The sequence below is a fragment of the Ambystoma mexicanum genome, chromosome 11 (genome assembly GCF_040938575.1).
Source record: "Ambystoma mexicanum isolate Mex_15411 chromosome 11, UKY_AmexF1_1, whole genome shotgun sequence".
Lineage (NCBI taxonomy): Eukaryota > Metazoa > Chordata > Amphibia > Caudata > Ambystomatidae > Ambystoma > Ambystoma mexicanum.
Genome location: NC_090934.1, coordinates 1,233,487,403 through 1,233,514,820, shown reverse-complemented (window position 1 = coordinate 1,233,514,820; position 27,418 = coordinate 1,233,487,403). Strand labels below are relative to the sequence as shown.

At 45.9% G+C, this 27,418-nt stretch overlaps 1 protein-coding gene across 1 annotated transcript in view; it reads right to left on the bottom strand.

The window, feature by feature from the left end:
• Window positions 1–27,418, bottom strand: part of NPTN (neuroplastin) — an 879,289-nt gene that overhangs the window by 431,269 nt on the left and 420,602 nt on the right. The window contains exon 5 of the mRNA XM_069624603.1: window positions 4,236–4,369. Coding sequence (XP_069480704.1) covers window positions 4,236–4,369 — 134 coding nt within the window. The remainder of the gene's footprint in view (window positions 1–4,235; window positions 4,370–27,418) is intronic.

The following is a 27,418-nucleotide window of genomic DNA, read 5'->3' as shown; positions in this document are numbered from 1 at the left end:
GAAGAAGTTCCAGGTATGTATCCTTCCTCCAATCAGGTATGTATCCTTCCCCGACCACGCCCGGGTGGTAAATTAGTCCCACAGGTAACGTAGTTCCTTTCAGGCCTCAAGGAGGCCGGGATCCTGCAGCATGGTCTGCATCTGGTAAGTGCACCCAAGCACATCCATAATGAGCCTGGCGCCTATGGTGCCAGGACACTGTCCAAAGGGCCCCTATATGGGGTTGCTGGGTCCTTCCTTGGGGACTGGATGTCCGCTTTCGGGGACGCAGGGCTTGAACCGGCTCCCCGGGAGCGGGCATCATGACATTGGCTTCGGGCAGGGCACCAGGGTCGGACGGGTTGGGAGCTGAATTCTACAAAGAATTTCACGAGGAACTTGTTCCAATACTGCTGCAGGTGTGGGAGCAGGCACTTGAGTGCGGCAAGTTACACTCTCCCCTCCCCAACCCCCCCAACTATGAGAGAAGCTATTATAACCGTGCTCCATAAGCCTAGGCGACCACCACAGGACGTTTCGTCCTACAGGCCCCTGTCACTCAAATACCGATGCTAAAATATTTGCAAAGGTCCTGGCGAATCGGCTTCTGCCGGCAGTCCCTAACCTAGTACATCCTGATCAGAACGGGTTTATCCCCCCGCACGATCTACGGCCCTGAACCTCCGAAGACTCTTTTGTATAATGGCACAAATAAATCCGCGAGAAGCGCAGTGGCCATATCCCTCGACGCTGAAAAGGCATTTGATTCTGTCTCGTGGGTCCATCTCCTTGCGGTGCTGGAGGCGTTTGGGATGGGGCCCAACTTTTTAAGATAGGTGAAATTACTGTACACAGAGCCTGGAGCTCGTGTCCTGACCAATAGAGCCATTTCCCAGATGTTCCTGTTGGGGCGGGGAACCAGACAGGGCTGCCCGTTTTCGCCCTTGCTGTTCGCATTATCCATTGTGCCAATGGCGGCTGCAGTCCATCTCAGACATGCAGATAGAGGGAACAAAATGAAGGGATCTACCCAACTAATATCGCTCTATGCGGATGACACTTTATTATATGTCAAGGAACCTGAACTCCATATAACACCCATCATGGCAGAGATGCAGGAGTTTGCAGATTACTCTGGGTACATGATAAACAAGGCAAAATCCGAAATATTTCCTATTACACCGGCCACCCAGTGCCCCACAGTGACAGGTGGGCTCAAATGGTCTGAAGACCGTATCAGATACCCGGGAATTCTTGTCTCCAGGAATAAGCTTACATTATATTCAGATAACCACGAAAGCCTTGCAAACTTTAACGGCCAAGCTCCAGATGTGGGGGCGTTCCCGATCTCTTTAGCCGGTCGAGTCGCTATTCTTAAAATGGTTATCCTACCTAAACTTCTTTATCTGTTTGTCAACATCCCTATAAGGCCTGGCAGAGCCTTCTTCACCAAACTCAGATCCATGGCGGTAACATTTCTCTGGAACGGTAAGACAGCGAGGATAAGCTGGGAAAAAATGACAGAACCCTATTCTTCGGGAGGTATAGCAGCCCCTGATTTCGAGCTTTACTATTATGTGGCCCAGGCTCAATTTGCTAAATATTGTTACAATGATGAGGACAGCACACCCCATGCATGGATAGAAGAATACACTACACATCCCACAAACATACAATCAGTCATTTTTGATCCACACTATAAAGACACGTGTGAATACACAGTCAGGGCATGGGAAGCTATATACAAAAGGCTTAGACTTGAGGCCCCCTATAACCGAGATACCTCTGTGGAACTTTCCGGGAATACCTCCTACATATGACATGAGCATACAGGAATCCTGGGACCCTCACTGTGAAAAGAAGCTTGGTGATCTGTTTGTCAATGGCATTTTTTTACACCTGGGGTCTGTTGCCGAGGGCACTGGGAGATGGTCCACTGAAAACGCTGCAATATTACCGTACGAGATCTGCATTTCAGAAAAGGTGGCCTCTCTTCCCGGACGAACCTCCACCACATCCATGTATACAACTAGTGACAGCTAAAAATGGCCTGGGAATCTCTAGGCTATACACTGAAGTCCAGAACCACACCCCCACAGTGAATCAGATAAGGGAGCGGTGGGAGGCAGACTTACAAGTGCCTATCGAAGAGAAGAAATGGGCCAGATATTGTTCACTAACTAAGAAGATCTCGCTCAACTCTGGCCTGAGGTTGATGCAATTTAAAATTCTAAATAGATTCCATTACACACCGGCCAGGATCACTAAATTCGCACCGGATGCCTCGGATGCCTGCCCCAAATGCAATGCTCCTCAGGCTGGTTCCTTTCATATGTACTGGGACTGTCCGGTGGTTAGGGGGTTCTGGAGGGCAGTAGCAGAAATGTCGGAAGAAATAACTCAGGTTCCCCCCGATTTGACCCCCCAGAAATATCTGTTTGGGACACAGGCAAGCACTCAGAAAAAAATCAGAAGACTATTCAACATTTCATGTGCGGTTGCCAAAAAATGTATTTTATTGAAATGGAAAAGCGCTCTGCCACCCAGCATGAACCAATTCCTACAAGAATTGACACATGTCAATGAGTCAGAGGAGCAGTTTGTTTGGACCCAACCTTCGACGTTCAGACCCAAAGACATTTGGGGCCCGTTTAGAGTCTACCTGTGCAATAGGATTACTGATGACTTGTCACAATAATATTGTTTTGTAAAACTGCATTGAACAAATGTATTCCTGTTGTATCTGTGAAATGAACTGTACAATGGTGCTGTTGCCTTTTTTGTTACCACTAATAAAAAAGAGTTTAAAAAAAAAAAACACTATTTTCAGTGAAGGGGCAAATATACATTTGAAATGCTGCCAAGGAGCAGCAATAAAGAATTTCAAGCATAGTGCTTTCCTCCGTGTCTTTAATGGAATCAAATATTAATCTTCATTACCAAGCATTTGTTCATAACACATTCAAGAGCAACAAGGATATTCCTAGAGTCACTACTAAAGAGTGACTGTAACTTTTTTAAATTTCATTAGATTACTGAATCTGCCTCAATATTAAATTGGATTTTATTTAGATTTATAAGGTGATAGGCTTGAAGTTGCTTTCCTCTTGTCCAGAATGTACATTCTAAACTTTTAGGATGCTGCGATCGCAAATATATAACAATGAAGTACAACATGCAAGATGACTAGGTATAAAACAAAAAGTTTTAAAAATAGACTAAAACAAATAAAAGTGAAATGTACAAATTAAGCGCCAAGGCAGATGCTATGGCTACATGCAAACACGGACCTATAATATAGTGCATGTTAAGTGCCTCAAAATAGAAGGTTTTTTTACTTTCCTGTACAAAATAATTACACAGAAAATTATTCATCAGTCAAAGATAGAGAGCGCCTTTGTATCCCAGGTAGCCTCAATCCATTTCCCCCTTCGCCCTTGCTCAGTGTACTGCTAAATCCATCTAATCACAAGGAAAGCCTTGACAGCTTAAGGAGCTGCCAAAGTCTGCCTCTCCCCCCTCACCTCTGGGATATTGAGCAAGGTAAGTAAGGATTAAATCAGAGGAGCTGGGGTGAAGGGTAAACAATTATCCCTTTATGGTGGTAGTAATTTATTATTAGAGTATTTATTGAGCGCAGACCTAGCTTCGGGAAGCAACAGAGCACTTTACAATCATAGGGGGAAGAACACTGGGAGGGAAGTAGAGAAAAAGGAGCAGGGAGCTAACAGGGGAGAGTGGGCATTTGGCAGTTTGGGGGAAACAGTAGGGAGCAGATCACAGTCTCAGGTAGGGTGGAGAGTGCAGGATGTGGGGACGTAGGTGTTAAGGCGGAGCCATGCCTTTAAGAGGATGGTCTTGAGCCGTTAACTGAACTGCAGAAGTGATGGGGCAAGTCTGATGCCGATAGGAAGGAGATTCCAGGGTTTGGAGCATAGACAGAAGGCCTGTCTTCTAGTTCTTTCCTTCCTGCACTGTCATAATTCAAGTCTGCACATTTCCGTACTTCTGGTGTATTGCAGGCCTCTGGCTCTGGATGTCTATACGGTACCATGCTATTTGTTCATGTGGTGGTTTTGCAGTCAAGTGTTAAAAAAGGTAGCATCATTGCCAGATCCATTTTGCTTAAAGAAAAACATACAAATAAGCACAACCTGTACTTCTCATTCAGTGAACCCTGCTCCCCAATGCCATCATTAAATTGGTATACAATTTTAAAAAGAAAATCTAAAATAAATAATTTAAAATAAACTTACAGCATATTCTCCATCCACTACCTTCTGCCAGCTCCATTCAGGATGTGGGTATCCCACAGACTTGCAGTACATGTATGCCTCCTGCCCCTCATGCTTGTTCTCACTTCTCTTATGGCCGATGATATCGGGAGCAGCTAGGAACAAAGCCAAAGGATTTTAAAGCTAAAGGCAAACAGTATTAGACTATTATACCCAACACCTTTAGCCAGGAAAGCCAGAAAGCAGTGCAGGAAGCAATGTATAATGATAATACCATGTGCCTAGTGACAGATGTCCAATATCCACTAGCAGCCAATCAGCCCAATTATAGGACCTACTACACAAAAGCATTTCTCTCTACACCTCTTCAACCGCCTGTAACAAAAGTGATGGTTTAGGAATAGAGATAATGTAGATAAACATCGGTGGGAGCACACAAGGAACCAGATTTGTGATATTATTAGGAATTTTTGCAAATATTACAACCAAACAAAAAAGATTGCAAAGTCAAGGAGTTACTTCGCCATAAGGTTTCCAAGGCATTGTTTCATCTCTTTCTCAATTGAGTTTGAGGTTCCTGAACATATTTTGCACTTTGGTGAAAGGTGGAAAATGTAAACCAAAAATGTTTCTCAATTTCAATTATGCATACTGGGTATGCGGCATCTAGTATTGCTTTTATTCTAGTGTTGGACATTTCTTTTCAACATCCCTGCACTATTGCTTCACCAATCTAATATTTTAAGATTTTATTTCCATTGTGTACTGTACTAACAAGAAAATACTTTTTAAACACTGGCCCACTTGTCCTAGAAACTGGGATTGTGGAGCTAAGGGTTGAAGTAATTGGTGGTCGGCAGGCAGCTTTAGGAGGACTCAGTATCAGGTAATTTTATCCCCACCAAAAATATTGCCGTATATATGGTCGTTTGGAACGGCCATAGGCAATATTTTTGGTGGGGATAATCTTGGGGGTTTTTGGGAGGGGGTGTCCCCCCCAAACTCCTTTAAAAATAATGCAGGGGTTGCAGAGGTGTCCCCTGCAGGTTCCATGCCCTAATATCGCCGCAAAAATATGGCGATATTTTTGCGGGGATATTAACACATGCAACCGCTTCCTCCCTCCACCCGACCTTTTTGGTGGCCCTTTAAGTAGCTCTTAAGGGCCACGTTTACTTAAAAGCAACATTAGCACTACAAATTCACTATGAAAGGGTACAGCAAACCACTATAACCTAACACTCAAGCCAGATGAAGGAAAACAGCAACAGTGCTCTCCTAAAGATTCGGACAGCCAATATACTAGCGATTATGCTTGGTCAGCTATGTGATCTTTTTAGTATGGCATATTCAAATTAATCACAAAGCCTTGCTACTATTGCTACCGCCTCAATCTGGCGACCTTCTCCAATGGCCACTGAAGTACTGTAGTGAACTGCACTTTCTGAACTCTTCTCTTCACCAACCTTGCTTCATGTACGATACAGTATAACAGACTGGATCAGAGGAGAATGCAGACAGGCAGGAGCAACAGAGTGTTTAGCTTTTCTACAGCAGAGGCAACCTAGAGTGAGGAAGTCATTTGAGCATTGCACCTGCATTGAAATATACGCACCAAAAGGCAGAAGATGCCAACGCAAGTCACAAGCCGTAATTCAGGGCGCTGCAACCATTGCAGTGAGAATGTGTGGAGAGAACAACTCTTGAGGAGCCCATTAAGATTTCTTCTTTGTTATGGGACATTAGGATGAGCGACTCAAGCGCTGGGCAAGACAGTCATATTGATCTGCAAGTGCAGACCACAGGCACAATAGATAAATGAACCCACATGTGTGCAGTCTGCAGAATACACCGCAGACACCATCTGACTCAGCATTTGATACCACTGAAGATAAAAGGAAAGCTGCAGGCAGACTCAGAACTACAAATGAGCTACTTACGGAAGGCAAGCAACATGCAATCAGACCCGTGGGAACTGGAGTGATCAGGCAGTTGCCTTATTTATCATATTTCTATAGCATAAAAACTAACTCGGGAACTGATGTACAGCAGAATTAGGGTAACATTAACATAAGAGTATTGCAGTACTGTGCGTACAAAAGAATTAACATGATAGTATGGTCTCTCCACGGCTGGTGGGTAGCCTCAGAGTCTAGTAATGTTAAGGTGCGACTGAAATATCCAGGTTTTTAGCTTTTTTGGGGCGACTGAGTGCAAGGAGGGATTAGTCCGGATTGCTATGGGATGGAATTCCATGGGACCGGAGCATAGCAGGAGAATGTCCATTTCATAGTTATCTCCTTGCAGGGCCATGTAGCCTGGCAATGGTCCTACTGCGCGTATGTCACGATTTGCCGGTGCATTTTTTTTTTAACAGGATTCTAGCTGGTAAGGGTAACCAGTGCCTCTCGCAAGGGTGGGAGAGTGGTGGTCAAAAAGTGCTCTGGGGATAATGGCATAACACCTGAAGGAGTGGCCAGATTATGTGTGGGAGCCCTGCTAGTAGGGCATCTCCCTCCTCCCCACCCACATCTGTGTAATTACCAGAGCCTGCACTACCGTTTGGAAACCCTGGTGTAAGAGTGGCATCTTGTGAAGGAGTGAGATTTAATGCCAGGGGCCACTTGAACCTTTTCAGCTAGGCGTGGTTGAAAGGATAGATTGCGGTCCACAATGATCTAACATTTCACTGTGTTGTTGCGTAAATTATCAAAGTTCATACCACCCAGTAACCTTTGAATGGGAGCCTGCATGGCTGGGGGGGCCTAGGTGGACTAATTCTGTCTTGGTAGGGTTAAGTTTCATGTAGGTGCTGCACATCCATATTTGAATGCTATCTAGGCCTGCAGAGGCAAGCGATGTCCATGAGACCACCAACCTTTAAGTATATCTGAGTGATATCTGTGAATTAGTGCAATAAGATGTCTTTCTGAGTCAGTAAGGTGTGTGGCAAGGGGTTCCATGTATGGATTGAGGAAGACTGAAGAGAAGATTGAGTCCTCTGGGACACTGCAGGCCACGTGGCAGCATGCTACCCTCAGACAACCCATCTTTATGGCCTAGCGTCTGGAAAAAGAACAGTTATGATAGAGCCTGCAAAGTCTGTCCTGTGAGTAAGGTGGGACAGTAGCGGGACAATAGCAGGTCATGGTAGACTGTTGAATGGGGCAGACGGCGATTAGGCATGAGTCATCTTTATCAATAATTTGCAAGGCATCATCCACCACTTGGCTGGTGGCACGTCTCCATACTGCATTTGTGGTGGAAGACAGATTTCTAAAACAGAAGCAGGCCAAGTTGGTCGATTTTAATGAGTAGTTGATTGACAACTACCTTCTCAATGATTTTTCCAGTGAACAGGAGAATGTTTGCTAGAGTCTCAGAGCAGGTCGGTTTTTCAAGTGGGGGCCTATGAAGAGGAGTGGACTATCCAGAGAAGGGCAACCATGGCATGATCGGCAAGTTAATTGAGGGTGCTTGCTAGCAGTCATTCAAGTGGGCAGCAAGCTTCAGGGAGAAACTATTGTTTAAGAAAGGTCCTCAGGTGATGGAAAGGATACGTATATCTCTAGGGTCTGGCCTGGCATATTTTGATTGGGGCACAGGTGTGGTCCAGCGCCTTTGGTGTTTGCCAAAAAGTCCAAAAGGTGGTGACCTTCTCGGTGGAAGGCGAGTTAAAGACTCTTTCTATGGCATGTACCAGAAGCTTTTGAATGATCGTCATGTGACCATAGAGCGCTTATCCTGGCCTTTATAGGCTGCCATGAGGAGTTAGGGACAAGGGGATGGTCGCATGATCTGACCAGTCGAAGGTGGTCAGTACAGTTTAGGAGGGAGGGGGAGGAGAGGTTTAGGTCTAGTGTGTTCCCCTTGATGCGAGTGGAGAGCACATGTTGAACTGGGCCTAGGGATTCAGCTGCTTGAAATAAGAGTGCTTCACTGGTATTCTAAATTGGATATGTCCTGGGGGGGATTGAAGTCTTGCAAGCAGCAATTCGTGTGCAAGACTGAGGCTGTCAAGATAGTAGATGAGGGGGCCGAGACTGTGTGTAAAAGAGGGGCAATGTGTACATAATGGTTTCCATTGTGTTAACAGGTAGTCTGGTATAAACCAAACACGACATTAACATTTGTGGATGACCGCCACACTCCCACTCACCCCCACCCTCATCAGGCTGCATGTTGAATGAGGACATCGAAGATATGGGAGGAGGTTGTCACAATCATTACCCACCTTGGCTCAGTTTGTGGAAGGTGTTGAGGGTTGAGATGTCAAGATGTGTACGACAATTGGTGTTGCATTGATCAGCACGAGGGCAATTGAGCATAGGTGTGAGGTGAATAGAGGTAATTTGAGGTTAGTAGTTCGGTAATGCTGCAGGCATGAGCTGTTAACCAGGCGTACCTGGAGATGTAGCGATGGGAAGGGGTTTTGGGAGACACATGATGGTTACTTCCTATGGAGATAAAAAGTGTTTAGAGCTTTCTTCCAGGCCCCAACGGACACAAACAGGCGTTGTCTGATCCTTTACGGAGGACAACTAGGGGAGACCTTTGATTAAGCCTCAGGTGGGTGATGCCAGAGTGATTGTGGTGGCCAGCAAAGAGGGAGGAGGCAAGGTCATTTGACTTGCACCATGCTGCCGCCAGTGGTGGAAATGGCACTAGGCCACCAGAGTGGCATTGATCAAGAACTACAGAAAGGTTTGGGCAGAAGAGTAATAAAATAAGAAGGCATCAACAGATTAGCAGTGAGATGGGTGGGGAAAAGGTTACATGATCTTGAACCTCTTGCACCAGTTGACCACCTGCTTTGACAGGGCCACCTGATCCCAATATGATGCCATCTATGCTTTAAAGCCTCGGCCGACAGATTAGCAACAATCTAAACAATTGGATACACCTGCATCAGATGAGGGCACACTGACAGTCACCAAATCAAAGGTGCACACTGTCAACAGGGCCCAGAAGCCCCAATGCCATAACCTAGCAAAAGTATAAAGGGGAGATCGCCATCAAGGAAGTTGGGAGAAAAAGAAATAGTGAGGGAGTGAATGCAGGAAGCAGTAGGAGAGCAGGGACGAAGTAGTAGTTCTAGGCAGATGAGCTTGTGTTGAAACAGGAGGAAAGAGCAGTGAAATCAGAAGTTTGGAGAAGAGACAAGATGATAGGCAGGTGGTGGTCATCAGAGGCAGGAAAACGTTCGAGACAGATGAGTGTCAGCTATGAGTGCAGCTCATTCAATTCAGTTATATATAATTATATAGTATGGCAGGGAAACCCCCCTCAAGCCAGCTGTTCCTCAAAGGGGGGGGAAGCCACTCATTTTTCCAAGTGCTCTCAAAAACATTTTGCGGGCGTCATTAGCATAAGGTAATCTGTTCTGCTGAGAAGTTACGCAGCTTTGTGTATATAGATATCAATTGTAATATTCTTAGTCTAAATGCCTACATGTCTCTGTTTTGAGGATCATACATTTTGGCCATCAGCATGTGGTCTGTATCCTCAAGAGTCCGTTATACGTGATTTGTTTTGGATCCATCTAGATTTTTTCTTAATCAATTTCAAGGTTTATTTCTTTATTCAATGTTCGATTTCTGCAAGCATTGCGGTGATTCAATTACTTTTGTGTTTGTAGCCAGATCCTAGTTTCCAGTTCCCATTATCTGAAATATTGTTATCTTATGGCAGGTCCCATGGATTCCCTTTTTTTTATTTCTTGTGTCCCACCCAATTTTCTATTGTAGTCTATCTGCAACACAACCTAACAGACACCATATCCTAAACAATCCAAGATTTTGGTTTGTTATTGAAAAATAACCTAAAAAAGTATCACATGCTCTAATGTTTGAATGGCCTGATGCGAAAAACTGACTGCATTAAGCGTAATCTCCCTTGTAGCCTGTTCAAAACTCTGGTTCAGTTGCCACTGAAGAAATGTCACCCATCGACCCCTTAAGCTGAAGCCATAGTACGAGGCAGCCTTTGTTAGTTGCCCAACTTTTAAAAAAGTACTTGGTTTGAAAAGCCTGCACATTTGACAGATTATTTCTGGGTCCTGTGGCAGACAGATTACAAGCCCTAGGTTGGTTTATCAGCACGATTTTCCATTTAAGGGTGTTGTACTGCTCTATGACTCAGACCCACTATGCTGTGCAAAACAATCATTTGCATTCCAAAGCAACTCTTGTGAACCAGAGGGCCACAACCTTGGCTCCCAGTACTCTATTTAGTGCCTTGGATGGGACTCTACTTGGGATCTTTGTGCTCTCTGCAAAAAGATTTCCACATGTGCATTGGGCAATGAGAGAGGCCCTTTCACCATCCCATTCCGACATCAATTAGCAATCTGCCTTTTTAGGCAACAACCTATTTTGCTCCATTAAATGGCTCAAATCAGTTCAAGACACTTTCAGATAAAAATCTCCACAGTTTGAGCTGGCATAGTTACATTTAATGCCGATAGGTATACTAAATTAGCTCTTGCATTACATTCCGACACACATGCATTAACCTTACGCCATCTTTAATTTTAAGCCAGTCTCCTTTGGAGATGTAGGCTTCATTTATTGCCAACACCAACGAGTAGTTAACAATTCGCTATACCCTAGTAGCCTTGTGTGAGGAAAGATTTCCATTTCATGTGTAATTTTTCCTCCAGTTGTGTACCACCCCACCAGGCCCCCAACCCCAAGTTTTTGCTGATTTCTGAACACCATAGTTTGACTTTACCAAAGGAGCACAGCCTTCACAGCTTTCGGTCAACTGTTATGGGGAAACGGACATGCCCTTAAAGACAGTCAGAACTGGGAGACTTTGTTTCCCTTCGTTCTTTCCAATGTTGCAACTTTTCAGCAACATGTAACAAATGTTCTATGTACCTTACAGTACACTTTGGTTTAGTAATTTCCAAAAGACCCTAGATCCTCTAAGGATTTTTTTTTAGGATAAGTGCAGATGTGCCTTGGACTGGGCTGGTGGCAAGTTATAATTTTGCATATTTTTAATCCTTTCTTGCCAGGTAAACCGTGATTACTGTGTTTGGCACGGTTAGTCGGCTTGGCACCAAAATAGGCACGCCACGAGGTTCTTTGTCCTGTCCTTTGGCCATCTTGCCCCTTCAGCTTCCCAGGTCAAGCCGAACTGGGTCAGTCCTTATATGGGCATGCATTTTCCTGCAAAGCTTTTGCAGGCTTCTGCATGCCTTGTGTGCATGCCCAGAGGATGTAGGCTGGAACGTCTGGTTCCCATACACATCCTGGGTGCCAGAGAGTCTGGAGTGCTGTGAATGCCTGGGACCACAGTGGTCCACGATTGGACCACATATGGTATGCTTGTATGTGAGCAGATCTCCCATTGGGTCCTCTTCGTTTTTGGCGCGAAGGAGATTCTGGATAAGAGAAGGCCCCAAACACCCATACCATGTCGATCTCTGGAGTTCTCACTGAACGAAGGATAGGATCCAAGCATCCTGAAACTAAGAAGCAGAGTCAAGGAACCGCTGGTAACCCGCTGGAAGGTTTGGCACCCTGAGCCCGCTGTCGTCCTGCTCGACCCTGCTGCATCTGGTCGTCCAAGAAGGTCTGCGTAGACGCTTCTACCTATTGGAATAGTGGGACCAACTATTCTCGGCACCTTCATCTTAACCTGCAAGTAAGCCTTTTCAGAAATGTCCCTGGGCCATCCAGTGGACTGACCAGTTTGTGCAGACGTTGTGCTCTGATACCGCCGCTGTTTCGAGGAGGCCCTTGAAACTTGGCACATTGCAAGTCGCATTTGAACCTGCAACTGAAGTGGACTCGACTGCCGAAGTTTGGTCCAGAGTGCGCCAGGGCTCGGTGAGTAATTGCAACCCTAATCGGTGGCCCCTACCGCATCCATCCATTTTTATGCACGAGTGGCCCCTGAGGGCCCCTCTCCTTTCCACAGCTAGTGCAAACTAGCAAACTATTCCCTACTCTTGGAATCGACTGCCCTTAAGTGGAGGCCCTCCTCGAATAGTGGGAACCTATTCTTCATCACCTCACCCACCATCCTGAGCTGCTACAGACCCTTGAAGAAACCCCTTTTTGCCCATTTGAACTACCCCGTGCGCCAGCAGTGCAAGTACATTTGAGCAAAAGGCTCCACTCTTCTTAGGGATTGGACTGCCTCTTAGTTAGGAGTGTGTTGGATGCAAAAGGGACTAAACTATTTGCACTGCCCGTTTCCCTCCCCGTTTAGGCTGTGGACCCATTTCGTGCATTAACCCTTTAGATTCTATTGGTCTTTTATATATTTCTGTTTAGCTAGGATTGAGTTGGCTTAAAAGTAACTGATTTGTATGTTGAAACTCCAAGGCCTTGAAATAAATGTAATAGATATATATGCCCCTGACGGAGTGGTTTGCAAGTGTCCTTTACTCTGTGGGCTCATTGAGGTCTTTCAGTCAGCCTCTCACCTCCTGAGACCTAGTCTTGACCAACGCCAAGCTACCTCGATTGGTCTGGCTTATCCAGAAGGTTACCCTGTTCCAAGAAGCTAGGCTGGCCTTCTGAAACACTGCCCACCAGGTCAGAGTTCAGAAATCCGTCTTAACTCCTTGTAAGGCCTAACAGGCTCCTAGTTATCTCCATTACTGAAGCAATATTCTCTGGATCCAGATGTCGCCTCTAGCTGATGCCCTATAGACAAGGCCCCATTTCTGGACAAAGTTCTACAGTGTGCAATCACAATCCAACTAAAGGAGCATGTCAAAAAACATAATATAAAGGGAACCAAACAATCTGGATTCATGCAACAGCTCTGTTATAGACGACATTCTCCTGGGCATAGATAGCCATCCGAATACAGTAATGGTTATGTTAAACATGTCATCTGCCTTCAACACCCTGGACCTTCGGATTATTTTGGATAGATCAATATCGGTGGCCATGCCAAATGTGACATGGGCAGGGGTGGGAAGAGGGTCTGACCCTTATCAGCCTGGGGGCAGAAGGCTCATGAAAACAAAGGTTAGAAAAAGCCATGCTCCAGGTATAAGGTGGGAGGAGGTTGGGGGTTTTGAGAGAGCACTGACCCACCCATGCCGAAAATCTACACCCCAATACCAATCTTCCACTCTATCTCCCAAGACCTCTCAAAGCAGTCGCTTGCCACCATTCTTACCTTTATTTTATTACAGAACTACATCTCTTAGCAATCCACCTGGTAGGGCAGAGCAGAAATACCAAGATGAAATTGGAGCCTTCACTACATCCCAACAGTAAGACTCACCATCCAGGTAGGAAAAAGAATGTTCAGTCCACAGCATGACAGGAACCAGACTGTTTCTAAAACCGTGCTGGAAAAGGGAGGTTTTTTTATTTTTAAAACCTCATCAACTATGTTGCACACCTCTTGGTGCAGGAAATCAGGTGAGACAATGGAAGAAAGTACAGCCCTGGATTTTAAAAGCTTCAGAAGCAGAGTGTGGGTTGTGCAGCTGAGGTCACAGGAGGAGCTGGAGGGGGACCATGAGACCAAGTGGAGGAGGAACGGAATGTTGGAATTGGTGGTAGAGCTTAGAAAATGTGAGGTATGCGAGTGTGATATCAGGATAGTGTAGGAATTTGGGAGGTGGGTGCATCAAAGTTGTAAGATAGTGAAAGATACGAGTAGAGAAGTGGCAAAGTAGTCGGTGTGAGAGGGAGAGAGGCTAACAGGGGTTTAAGTGGAGTCGGAAGAGAAGGGTGCAGTAGAGAAGTGAGGATGAGGTGAGCGGTAGTGAGAGGAGAGGGAGCAGTAGTGGGATTATAATAGTGGTAGTACTGGGAGGAAAGTTAGATGACGGTAATAGCATCAAAGGGTGGAGGAGAGGACTAGTGATATGGAGGAGATGGCGGCACAGTAGTAGCAGTAGAGGATGAAGTGTAGCAGTGCAGAAAAAATAGTGTAGCAGTAGAGTGTAGAGGAGTGTGGAAGAAAGGGGAGTGAAACATTGGAGAGCAGGACATGGTCAGAGAGGTGGTGTGTGTGTGTGTAGCTTGATGGAGGAGACTACGAAGAGGACGGTAGAAAGGAAATGGAAGAAAGCTGCAATGGCACATACATACACCACCCTTTAGTACCAACAGAATTGCTAGTTTAGTCAGGTAGAAAGCCCATGAGGGAGATAAACAGCCAGAATCTCAGGGACTGTGCATTACACAAAAGCAGAGAATAGACTGAGGTTGCTGATCCGCAGTACTAACTGAGTTATAGATGCATGGATGAGGTGAGATCTGCTAGTCCTAGAGTCACTTCACTAACACCTTTTCCAGATGGTACACCCTATTAAACCATCTGTATTTCAATGCCAAATCATTTACCTACTGAGAAAATGACTCATTATCCGGACTTCTGTGATCCTTAATAAACATGTAAAACTCACTGGCAACAAAATTCGGTTAAATGTTTTTCGTCTTTATCTAATGACTACACATTTTCCTTGCAGATGTAGAAAACAGACAATACTAACTCACGCTAGTTTGTACCCAAAGTGATTTAACAATTTGAAAAATCTAACTTACCAACTATTCTTAATTACTTGATAACTTGATTACTTAATCTACTTGATAAACATGGCTGCTTGTCAGCTATTTCCAGTTCCATAACTTCTTTATTTTCAGAACTCATTGACAGCAGCAACTTGTCCGTACAGCCACAGCAATTAGTCAAACGATAGACTAATGTTCTAAAAATGGGATGCTTAAAAAAAAAAAACTTTATTTGATGCATATATATATATATATATATATATATATATATATATATATATATGGGATACATTACTCACCGTAATCGTATTTCTGATGCTTGTATCTGCTTAGATTCACATGCTGTGCATAGGCCGACATCTAGTGGAAGCTGCGGAGTATTACAGTTTGTTTTTCGAAAGTCGAAAATGGGCGTCGACACAGGCGTGCCAGTAATACTATCCCTAGTGTGACGTCCACTGTACCCAAGATCCCTCACGCGTGTAGGATCCTCAGATTGTATTTTTTCTGACATGAGGAAGCATGAGGAGTAGCGTGAGTACAGATAATCCAAGCAGATAGACAGAAAAGGTAAGACTACAAGCAATCATGCGCCTTCTCTCGGAGGGGAGGAAGGGTGGGTCGCATGTGAATCTAAGCAGATACAAGCATCAGAAATACGATTACGGTGAGTAATGTATCCCTTCTGAGGCTTGTGGAATCTGCTTAGATCACATGCTGTGCATAGATTAGCGAGCAGTACCAGAAGAAGGAGGTGGGATGTGAGAAGGGTCATGAGCAAACAGGTGTCTTAGAACCGCTTGTCCCACTTGTGTATCTGTCTTGGAATGAGTGTCAATGCAGTAATGCTGAGTAAAAGTGTGAATAGAGCTCCAAGTAGCCGCTTTGCAAATGGTGTCGAGGGGAACATTTGCAATGAAAGCCAGAGTGGCACCAATGCCTCTAGTAGAGTGGGCCCTTGGCGTAAAAGGCAGAGTCTTGTCAGAAAGAGAGTAACACAGCTGTATACAGTTGATAATCCACTTCGAGATAGCGCCCTTAGAGACGCGATCCCCCTCTCTGCCTGTAGCTACGGAGACAAACAGTTGATCTGTTTTCCTTAGCGGTCTGGTTTTATTTACATAGTATAGGACCGCCCTACGCACATCTAGGGTGTGTAGTTTCACCTCAGCCGAGCTTTGCGGGTTCTGGAAGAAAGCCGGAAGCTCGATGGACTGGTTTACATGGAACTTGGATATGAATTTAGGTGAGAACCTAGGGTGTGTGCGTAAAACCAGTTTGTCCTTGTGGATAGTAAAGAAAGGATCCTGCACTGACAGAGCCTGAATTTCACTGACCCTTCTTATGGAGGTAATGGCTACTAAGAAGGCCGTTTTATAAGTCAGGTGTTTGAGACTACTTTTATGCATGGGTTCGAATGGGGGTCCCATGAGCTTAGCTAGCACCACGTTGAGGTCCCATCCTGGCGGTGGGTTCGAAATAGGAGGGTGAAGTCTCTTTACTCCTTCCATGAAGGCTTTAACCACTGGTACTTTCCACCACGAGACCTTGTTATGGGATGTGGTGTAAGCCGAGAGGGCTGCCAGGTGTACTTTCAGCGAGTTAAAAACCAACCCTGCATCCAGCAGGTGGAGCATGTATGTCACAACGTTGGAAGGAGTGCAATCAACCGGGTTGATTTGTTTATTCTGGCACCAGATAACGAATCTTTTCCACTTATCAAAGTAACAGTGCCTTGTATTTGGTTTCCTGGACTCCTTTAGAATGTCCATACACCTCTGTGGTAATTTGAGATGTCCAAACTCTATGACTTCAGGAGCCATGCTGCTAGGTTCATAGAGTTGGGTTCCTGATGCACTGTTTGACCCTGTTGCTGGGACAGTAGGTTGTACCAGGCTGGGAGTCTGATGGGTTCGCACACCGCCATCCTGCGTAGGTGTGGAAACCATGGTTGTCTCGCCCACATGGGAGCAACTAGGATGAGCGTCATAGATTCCTTGTTCATCTTGTACACCACCTTCCTGATGAGAGGAGTTGGTGGAAAAGCGTACGCAAACATCCCTGACCAGTTCATCCACAGGGCATTCCCTTGGGAGTCCGGCTGGGGGAACCTGGATGCAAATCCTGGGCATTGTTTGTTTTCGCTTGTGGCGAATAGGTCTATAGTGGGGAAACCCCACTGAGAGAAGAGATCTTCTACTACGTCTCTGTGAAGGACCCATTCGTGTTCTTCTGGGAGGGAGTTTCTGCTTAGAGCATCCGCTAGGGAATTGAGCTCCCCTGGAACATGTTGCGATGACAGGAAGATGTTCCGTCTGAGTGCCCATATCCATATTTTCTGGGCAAGCTTGGACAGATTTGGCGAACGAGTCCCCCCTTGCTTGTTCAGATAGAACATGGCTGTCGTGCTGTCCGTCCTGATCTGCACCGACAAGTTCAGTAGATGGGGCTCGAACGCCCTTAGCGCTCGGAATACTGCCAGAAGCTCTAGCAGATTGATGTGGTTCTTGGCTACTGAGTGAGACCAGAGACCCTGAGCTGTGTGGTGGAGATGGTGAGCTCCCCACCCAGTCAGGCATGCATCTGTAGTCACCACGGCTTGTACTTCGGGATCGTAAAAGGGTTTCCCCTTTGCGAGATTCTCTCTTGTCCACCAGTGTAGGCTCTGTACGAGTGTTGGCGAAACGACCACTAGATCGTCCCAATGACCACTTGCCTGAGACCACTGTTTCGCCAACCATTCCTGCATGGGACGCATGCGCAGACGCGCGTGGGGGACCAGGTAAATGCATGACGCCATCATGCCCAGTAACCGCATAGCTTTGCGTACTGTTATCTGTTGACCTGACTGATAATGCGGAATTTGCAGAAGTATATTCCGAATTCTCTCTTCCGAAGGGAAGGTCAATCCTTTCTGAGTATCTAGGATAGCTCCTAGAAACTGTTTTGAGGTGCTTGGCACCAGACTTGACTTTTTCTCGTTGATGGAGAAGCCTAATTCGTGGAGGAGGTCGATAGTCCTCTGAATGTTTGACCTGCAAATTCCTGGGGTTTCCCCCGTTATGAGCCAGTCGTCCAGATAAGGGTACACCGGGATTGCTTCCCTGCGTAGGTGTGCAGCCGCCACCGCCAGTACCTTGGTGAATACCCTTGGTGCTGAAGCTATCCCGAAGGGCAGTACCTTGAATTGGTAGTGGCGACTGTCCACCTTGAAGCGCAAGTACTTTTTGTGCGCTGGGAGCATGGAAATATGAAAATAAGCATCTTTCATATCCAAGGTTGCCATGTAATCCCCCTTTTTTAGGAGGGGGATTACCTCTTGTAGCGTGGTCATACGGAATTTTTGGGGCTTGACATATTTGTTGGCAGGCCGTAAGTCCAATACTGGGCGCATTGTCAAATCTTTCTTTGGCACAAGGAAGTAAGTTGAATAGATACCCTTGTTTACCTGGTGTCCTGGGACGAGTTCTATCGCGTCCTTTTCTAGCAGAATGGCGATCTCCTCGAGAAGGATCCTTTGATGCTCTAGGGAGTGCACTCTTTGTCGTGGAGGATGATTCCGGGGACGCTGCAGTAGTTCTATACAATATCCTGCGGATACTGTTGACAGCACCCATCTGTCTGAGGTGATCCCTTCCCAAGCCTGGGTGAAGGTGGAAATGCGTCCCCCTACTGGGGTTGCGTGGCAAGGGACCCTGAACTGAGCGTCACTGTTTTGGTGGAGGCGTGCCACCGCCCTTGTTGGGGCTGCCTCTGCCTCTTCCACGACCTCTCTTGTTACCCCTGCCGTAACTCTGGGTAGACTGCTGGTTGTTATTCCATTGTGTACCTTGTCCCTGGGCATAGTTGCCTCTTTGTGAATTTTGGCCGCGTGGGCGACGAAAATTATTGTTCCCCCTCTGGTTAGGGGGTTTGTTGGTAAGCTGGCCAAGGGATTTGAGAGTCTCATATTCATCTTTGGCATTTTTAAGTGCGTCTTCGACCGCTTTCCCAAACAATAGGTCGGGTTCCACTGGCTTGTCTATTAAAGAAGCCTGGGTTTCTGTCTTGAATCCCGACTGCCGTAACCACGCATGTCTCTTGATAACAGTACCTTCTGCTATCAATCTCCCTGCGTTGTCAGCGGCGTCGAAAGTTGCTTTTAAAATGCAACCAGACACGGCTCTCCCCTCTGCCGAGATCCGAGCCAGCTGGCCCTTTAACGGTTCTGGAGCAGAGGCAATGAGCGCCGCGACTTCTTCCCATTGATGGCAATTGTAACTAGCCAACAGGGTGGTGGAATTCGCAATCCTTGCTTGGTAGGCGGACGTTGAGGCTACCTTTCTGCCAAACCCGTAAAGTTTTTTGCTCTCCTTGTCGGGAGGAGCTTCTGATGAAGATAAGGGCGTGCCAGCCCTCTTTCTAGTGTTGGTCACCACTAGGGAATCTGGTTTAAGATGTCCCTTTATATACAGAGGGTCAGACTGGGCTGCCCGGAAAATCTTTTCAATTCTGGGGTTGACAGCTCTGGTGAGGTTAGGATTCACCAGGGAAGGATCTATTCTTCGTTGGATGGATTTGAGGATAGGGATGGTCTGAGCGACCGGTCTTCTCTCTCCTACAAACTCCTCCGCGAAGTCCCTTTCCTCCTGTACACCGTGGGTGTCGATGTGGAAGTGTTCCGCTGCTCGAGCGAGAACCTCGTTAAGGAGGGGCTGGTTATCAACTGGAGAGTCAGTAACTGGGGCTTCGCTTTGTACTGGGGAATCTACTCTGTAAATTTCCTGCTCATCTTCTCCCTCCTCCAGGTCCTCATCCTCTGCATAGTAATCTGTCCCGGTTTGTTCTTCCATAATTGCAAACTCCTGGTCCTCTTCAGGGAAAACTTGTCCCTGATAACTGGGGAGTGGAGTAGAATATGGAGTGGAGTAAGGCTGAACCTCGAAGGGTTCAGGTCTTTCGACCCGGGGCTTTTTACTTAGCGGGATAGGATCGGAGGAGCCTGAGGGTGTGGCCCCTTGAGGGTTATATGAAAGAAAGTGTTTTGGGTTCTTATCATAAAAATCAGCCAAGGAAGACATCCTAGACATAACCCTGTCTATGTCTTCACTGGACCATTCCCTGGAACAGGGTATTACTTTAGCAGGTGATTTATTTTCAAGGGTAGACTTGTGTTTGCTTGTCTGCTTAGGCTTTACAGGGGTGTAAGGCTGTGCTTTCCGCTGTTTCCCCCCTTCTCCGTGCGTGGAAAAATGTTTTCCCTGTCCCTTGGGGGCCCCAGAGACTTTCGACGCCTGGCGTCGAGGGTCTGGAAAGGTATCTGTGTGCTTCGGGCGTGGGGCCTCACTGGTGTTAACCGCGGTCTCGGTATCTTGGAGCGCGGCCTGGGGGTGGAAGTCGTCTTCGTCTCCCGACGATCGAACTTCCGTTAGTGTGTGTAGCGAGGCACTCTTGGCAAGAGTGGATGATTGCCTTGCGTCGTGAGGCGATCTCGATCGAGAGCGCCCAGAGGACACCGAGTCGGACCGTTCTTTTTGTGCCTCTTTCCGGGAAGTCGACGTCGTCGAGGTCCGGTTGGTCTTAGTGTGTTTAGTGTGTGTTAGGTGTGTAGCGCTTGCGTCGCCGGGGGTCTTCCCCATAGCCGCCTTGCCGGACGACCTTCCGAGGTCGGGGACCTGCGCTCGTCGGCTGTCTTTCGACGCCGTAATGCCCTCGCCGTCCGAAAGTACGGCGTCGCTGCCATCGCTGAAGGCGCCCTCCGCTGCCATGGCCTCCTGCCTGGCGTGGTGGGCCCAACGCTTTGTCGAACGGTCCTTAAGTGTCTTAGGTTTAAACCTACTACACGCTCTGCAGTTCGCTTCGGGGTGATCCCTCGGCAAGCAGAGATTGCACGTGGCGTGCCTGTCGACCCAAGGGTATTTGCGATTGCACTTGGGGCAGAATTGAAAAGGGGTACCCTCCATACGCACCTTAAGGCAGCGGGCTGCTAAGTGTAGGAATATATATAAATGTAACTATATATCAAGAGTGAAGAGTATGTACCACCCCCCACTCTCCCTACTTGTAAGGGCCGAGGCCAGCGGCCTACTAGGCCCGGGCCGAGGCCAGCGGCCTACCGAGGCCCAGATCCGTCGTGCAGCAGTCGACGGTCGATGACTTCTCCAGCCGTCGTCGAGGTTGAGGGTCGACGTTGGGGTGGGGAAGGGAATGAATAAGAATTAAAATTATAATAACAGCAAAAGTATAGCTAAGGCCAGGGAACTCCGCAAGATGCTTCCGACCAGTATGGCGGAAAAAAACAATCTGAGGATCCTACACGCGTGAGGGATCTTGGGTACAGTGGACGTCACACTAGGGATAGTATTACTGGCACGCCTGTGTCGACGCCCATTTTCGACTTTCGAAAAACAAACTGTAATACTCCGCAGCTTCCACTAGATGTCGGCCTATGCACAGCATGTGATCTAAGCAGATTCCACAAGCCTCAGAAATATATATATAATATGCATCAAATAAAGTTGTCCATAAAGCAGTCTGGCATCCCCCGGGCGTCATTTGCTCATGCAACGCCCAAGCTCCAGAAACAGCATTGCCTTCAAAGTGACTACATTAATGCATGTGTCTTGCAAACAAAAACCCCTCGCCATTTATTTAATTTTTTTAATGTATAAAGCACACTAGTAGCCCAGAGGCAGTTAGGCGCTGTTACATGGATGTGTCTTAGTTACAAGGGAGGTACATACGAAGGTGTCTTGGTTACATGGGAAGTACATACATTGCTCCAGGTTACAGTGTGCAAATGAAATTTCACCGAGTATAAAGTTACATTAATGAAGTTGCATGTAGCTGATACATTTCCACATGGCACAACAAGGGAGCTGTGTGGCGGGCTGGGGGTCATTAATTGGACAAATAGTAATGTTATTAACAACTTTGCAGAAAGCTAGGTGCGAGTCTATACCTCTAAGGTGAGGCGGTAGTGAGTGCCAATGCATAGCAGCAATGAACATGAAGCTAGAGCCGCCAGCAGGTGCTCTAAGTGTCTTGGGAACTATGACTGTTGGTGTATGCGTTTCTGGAGGGTCTGTCTTTGACTGGTTTGGCGATTCTCTGAGACAAATATACAGTGAGGTTACCAGTCATTTGGTCGAATGACCATTTGATCGATGTAAAATGGTCGGAAAAAAAAAAGGAGGTTGAATTTTTTATTTTTTTTTATTTTTTTATTTTATGGGGGGTTCCCTCCCAACCCCCCTTTAAGTAACCAAACTAAAAAAGAAATCTATAAATAAATTACACCTTTTTTTTCCGACCATTTTGATTCGATCAAATGGTCATTCAACCATTTATTTTCGACCAAATGACCGGACACCATACAGTGATAGTGTTGTGGATGCATTTGTGTGTTATTGCAAGTGTATTAAAGAGGACTCGTTCTTTAATGGGAAGCCAGTGCGCTTGTAGCCTGGCTGCCGAGATGTGGTCTCTTTTGGGAATGCCAATGGCCCTGAGGGCATCATTTTGGACAGTCTGGAGTGTGATAATATTTGTTACTGAAGTGCCTGCTTGGAGGGCGTTACAGTAATCTAGTCAGTATGGCTCTTGCTGTGGTGAGACAGTTTTGCTTGCAAAGGAAGGGTCTTGCTGTGTTTAGTAGCTTAGTGTTGTAGGCTGATATGGATGCTATTGCGTTCATTTGTCTGGTCATTGAGAGGTTTGAGTCTAGATAGACTCCCAAGGTTTTGACAGCTTGGGAAACTAGAATCTGGGCATTGTCAATCGTGAAAGCGTTGTACTGGTCGTCAAGCTTCTTCAGGGTTTCATGGAGTCAATTAGGAGTTCAGTTTTTTCACCATTTAGGCACAGCCAGTTTTCAGGTATCCAAGTTTGAATGGTGGAGTAGATGGACTTTAAGGTTTCTGAGTCTAACTCGTAGTCGCCGGTGAGGAGGATAAGGACTTGAGTCATCAAGATAATTGGTGTATGCGATTACTGGGTAATCAAGGATGTTGAATAGTGGCTTCGTGAATAGATTGTATAGGGTGGGGGACATGCAAGAGCCATGTGGCACTCTGCATTTCATTGGACTTGGGAAGGCGCAGGCTTGGTCTGAGAAGACGTTCATGACTCTTTCTTGAAGAAAGGAAGCAATCCATGCCGTTGCTTTGGGAGAGAAGTTAGCAGCAAATGAGAGGTGATGGCAGAAGGATTAATGGTCCACAAGGTCAAAAGCCGCTTACAGGTCTAGGAGTAGGAGCAGGGATGGTTTGCCTGCATCTCTGAAATCATCCATCCGATTCTTCAGTAACGTGGCCGGGGCGGAAGCCAGACTGACAGAGTCCGAGAAAGTTGTTGGTCTCAAGAAGAACAAGTTACTCTCTTACCTGGTAACGTTCTTTCGATGGGATGGTCCAACGACGTATTCCACATCTATGACGGTAATCGCCACAGCTGTACCGCTTTGGAAAATCTTTGGCGTCTGCGTCGATGACGTCGATAGGCTGCCCTCGAGGACCTCCTCCGACAGCCGACGTCAATGGATGTTATAAGTAGGACGCAGGATGCCCGTAGCCTCAGTTGTAGTTTTTTTTCCCCAGAACGTGTGCCACCAGTCTTCTGCCAGTCTGACACACAAAGCCTTGAGGAAACATAAGCTGCAATCGCATAAGAAATTCTGTAGCGGGGAAGGTAGGGAGGGAGCAATATGGAATACGTCTTCGGACCATCCCATCGAAAGAACATTACCAGGTAAGAGTGTAACTTGTTCTTCGAGGGGATTGGGTCTTCCGACGTATTCCATATCTATGACAGACTCCCAAAGCAGTACCAATGCAAGGCGGTGGGAAAAGAATTTAGCATGGCCAAACAAATTGCGAAGTAAAGGACCGCCTTGCCAAAGGCCAGATCCTTCCCCCGGATGGAATCGAGGGAATAGTGACGTACAAAAGTACCGAAGCCCAGGTGGCTGCATCACAGATGTTACGAATAGGAACACCCATCTGCAGGGCAGTAGAGGCAGCCATACCCCTGGTAGAATGGGCCCGTAAACCGACCAGTGGGTCCTTACCCCGCCAAGCGGTAACACTCAGATAGCCAAAATAATCCAGCGAGATAAAGTCTGTTTCGCCACAGCTTATCCCAAACGCTTTCCTGCGTAACCAATGAAGAGCTGATCGTCCACTCTGACCCGGGACATGCGTGAAATATAAAAGCTTATCACTCTCCTAGGATCTGTAAGAGGATTCAATTCAGCACTACAGCTAAGTTAACGCCTAGTCTAGAATACTGAATGAAAACCCTTATTGATATATCTTTAGGTCCAGTTCATGCGTTCTGGATGACTACCCCTATATAACACCCCTCTCTTGGAATCCCCCTGACCCCACTGAGCCAAGAAGTAGTTCTGTTTTGCAAGTTTAAAAGGTTTATTTGATAATTTAAAATAGATATATCACGCTTTATAATAAATTAATAATTGAATAGCACACTTAATCTGATATGATAAAGATCAACAACGGAGAATCTGGCGCTAGCACACTTCTTATAATCAATAAGGAGTTGAGATGAAATGGATAAGGTAGCACACTGGTAAATAGGTACAGAAGTATAATGTGGTAGAGGATGCTTTATGTAAGCTCAGGTGGATGCAATATTCAATGAATGCAGTACAGAAAATACTCAATATGATTTCAACCAAACAATGTAATCACTTTTCTCTGGCTATTCACTCCCCCCCTCTTTATGCAATGCAAGGAAATGGAAGGAAGCACACAGTTCTCAGAAATGCAATCAATGTAATCAGTTCAATCCCCCCCAAGCTTAGACAACAGAAGTTTAAAACACAGATAGGAGTTTTGAAAACACGGGCCCAAATGCTTTGATATGTGCTAGCAATGGATGAGAAATATGCTGGAAATGCTTTTTAATTCCCTTTCAGAGGTTCAGGGTGAGTGGTATCTAGTTAATATTAGTCCAGGCTCACACTAGCAATGATGCAGGGATAGTTAGCAGGTTAAACGAATTTCTGGCAAATGGAAGGCAAGCAGCAGCAGTTTTTTACATGTGAAGAAATTGCAAATCGCGGTAAAATTCGCGGATGCGTGTTCCGCGATTGCGGTAAAAAATATAAGGGGTAGGAATGCGGTTCTTGGTTCGTAGGAAAGCCACGATTCTAAGCTATCAAATAAAAGTTATTGCAAGTCTCTAGCACAAACGGTTGCGGAGATATGAGCGATTTAATAAAGGTCGTTTTTGGGTTTGCAAATTTCAAAAGCTCAAAATGACAAGTGCAGCTTGCAACTAGAAATGACAGGTGACAGCTAGGAGGCAGTTCTACTTAGGTTAAATAGATTGAATTAGATGAATTTAAACTAAGAGATTGGTTCTACACAGTTCTGCTGGGTACTCACACCATATTCTTGAGTGAAATGGGCCTCGCCACGGATCTGGTCAGGGTTTTAGACTGGACTCTGGTCTGGTCTGGCCTCTGCACTTCACAGTGATCTGGGTCAGCTCTCTCTGCTGGTCTGGGTCTCTCTGGGTACAGCACTGCTTTCTCTCTCTGGTCTGGTCTCTTAGTTCTGGATAGATTGAAGTCTCTAGTTTGGCTTTCTGGAGGTTGATGGAGGTAAGTATGGATTTTTCCGGCAGAGCGTCCCGCTGCAGATGGATTTGGAAGGTCCCTATCTGTCCTGTCTGTCTGCTTTTATGTGTTTAGAATGTGGGTGTTTTCTAGCATCACTGACCCTACCTCTCTCTCAGCTTCTAATTGGTCAAACTTCCATTTCTCATTTGATTGGGTAATGAACTGTGAGTCAGAGGGATGTCATTTTACAGCCTGCAGAAAGTCCACTCCTCCTGTCAACTTACACACAAATCTAGATTTGAAACAAATACATATTTGCAGAGGTACATATTGTTTTAAAATCATATGCACCCATCATGCATTACAGGAGGTATACCCTGTTCAAACTCTGCTCTTCCTGGGAGCTTGCATTCAGAACTGGCACATATTTCACTTTTTAACTGATTTTGCAATTTCTGACATTGACCCAACTTTACATACATGTGTGCAGGGAGTAGGGACATTAACTGATGAAGTTTCAGATTTTTAACATGCATACATTTAGAGTAATATCCATTTTTCCGCTAAAACCCCCCTGAACATGCCACCGGGTCGAAAAACCTCTTAAAATGTGGGCAGAAAAATCACAAGAATTATGGTATCATTTATAAAATTTTCACATGTCCGCTCTATGAGTTATTCATCTTTTTAAAGTTATGTTCTGGCTCCAAAGGGGTGTGGTTTCCCAGGTCACATGGTATAGAAACCAGTCTTTCCAGTTTCTGCCAAGCCAGCTTGCTCTCACAGGCAGTGCTCCTCCCAGCTCCTGCCAAGAGGAAGCTACAATTTACGACTGCGGTAATAAAAACCTTTGCCTGAGTGAAGAGGGCTTTGTTCACTCTCTTGCAGAGCACAGATAATTCAATTATCAGATAGATGGCATATCCTTAGTGTGGGCAGCAAAAGGAAGGTTGGCCTGGGAACACAGTGGTGACTCAAGTTTCACTGCTGATGGGGGTAGTTGCCAGGCAGAATCAAGTTCCTTAAGTCAGACTTTCAGCTACTGTCATGTTATTTGTTGCTTTTTAAATTAACTTGCAATTTTACACATGCAGCTAGAATGCTGATTCTAAGTTTAAAACTATGACATTTAAACAGTTACAAAGGCATGTGACACCAAACATAGCTCACTCATTTAATCTAAACATTTTCGATTTTAGTGTCTTTCAATCCAGTGCAACTTAAACTGCTGACTCCATAGCAGTTTTGTTATAAGCATTGTTTTGGGCTCTTCATTTCCCAGATTTTGTAGGCACACAACACTCCATTCTACCAAATGTCTGCTGGTGTCCAGTGAGTTTTTAGATGTGTTGCAATGTTTAAAATAGACAGTTTGAGCCTGCCTTCAGAGAAACACAGGGTGGTTTTAAAACGCCGGCTTTTGGATAGTGGTGAGTACTGGTACTGCACCCATTTTTGGGATTTAAGAAATAAATTCTCCACAATTCTAGGTTGCATTTGGCAATCAGCATTGCCATTCCCAATGGTTTCAGACTACTGTGCGGGTAGTCCAATGGTGGTTTTAGGCAGTGTCCTTCTGTGCCCATAACATCGGCAAAAATGAGTGGCAGCCTATTCTTCATGCATTTCCCTGTGCATTTTCTGGGAAGCTCTGGCCATCATGATGTTTTCCATGTCAGTACTGCACAGTTTTGAGGTAGGGCTAGGATGCATGGGTAAATACATCCCACAGATCAAGCCTGTGGAGCCTCTCCTCTTCCTTACCAGGATGTGGAGGAGGATAAAATGCCGAAAGAACAACCTTCTGGCCTAAATTAAATCCCAACACCATCTTCGGAAGAAAAGGACGAACTCTAAGGACAACCCTGTCCTTATGAAACACAGTGAAGGTGGCTTAACTGAAAGTGCCTGTAACTCACTCACTCAGCGAACGGAAGTGACCGCAACTAAAAATACAGTTTTTAGAGTTAAGTCTAAAAGGGCATGAATGCAAAGGCTCAAACGGAGCACCCATCAGAAACTTGAGAACAAGGTTCAAATCCAAACCGGGCACCTGGAAAGGTGACGAGGGAACACATTAGTGAGCCCTTTCAGAAACTGAGAAATTAAAAGGAATTTTAAAATAGGAACACTCTTCAGACGAG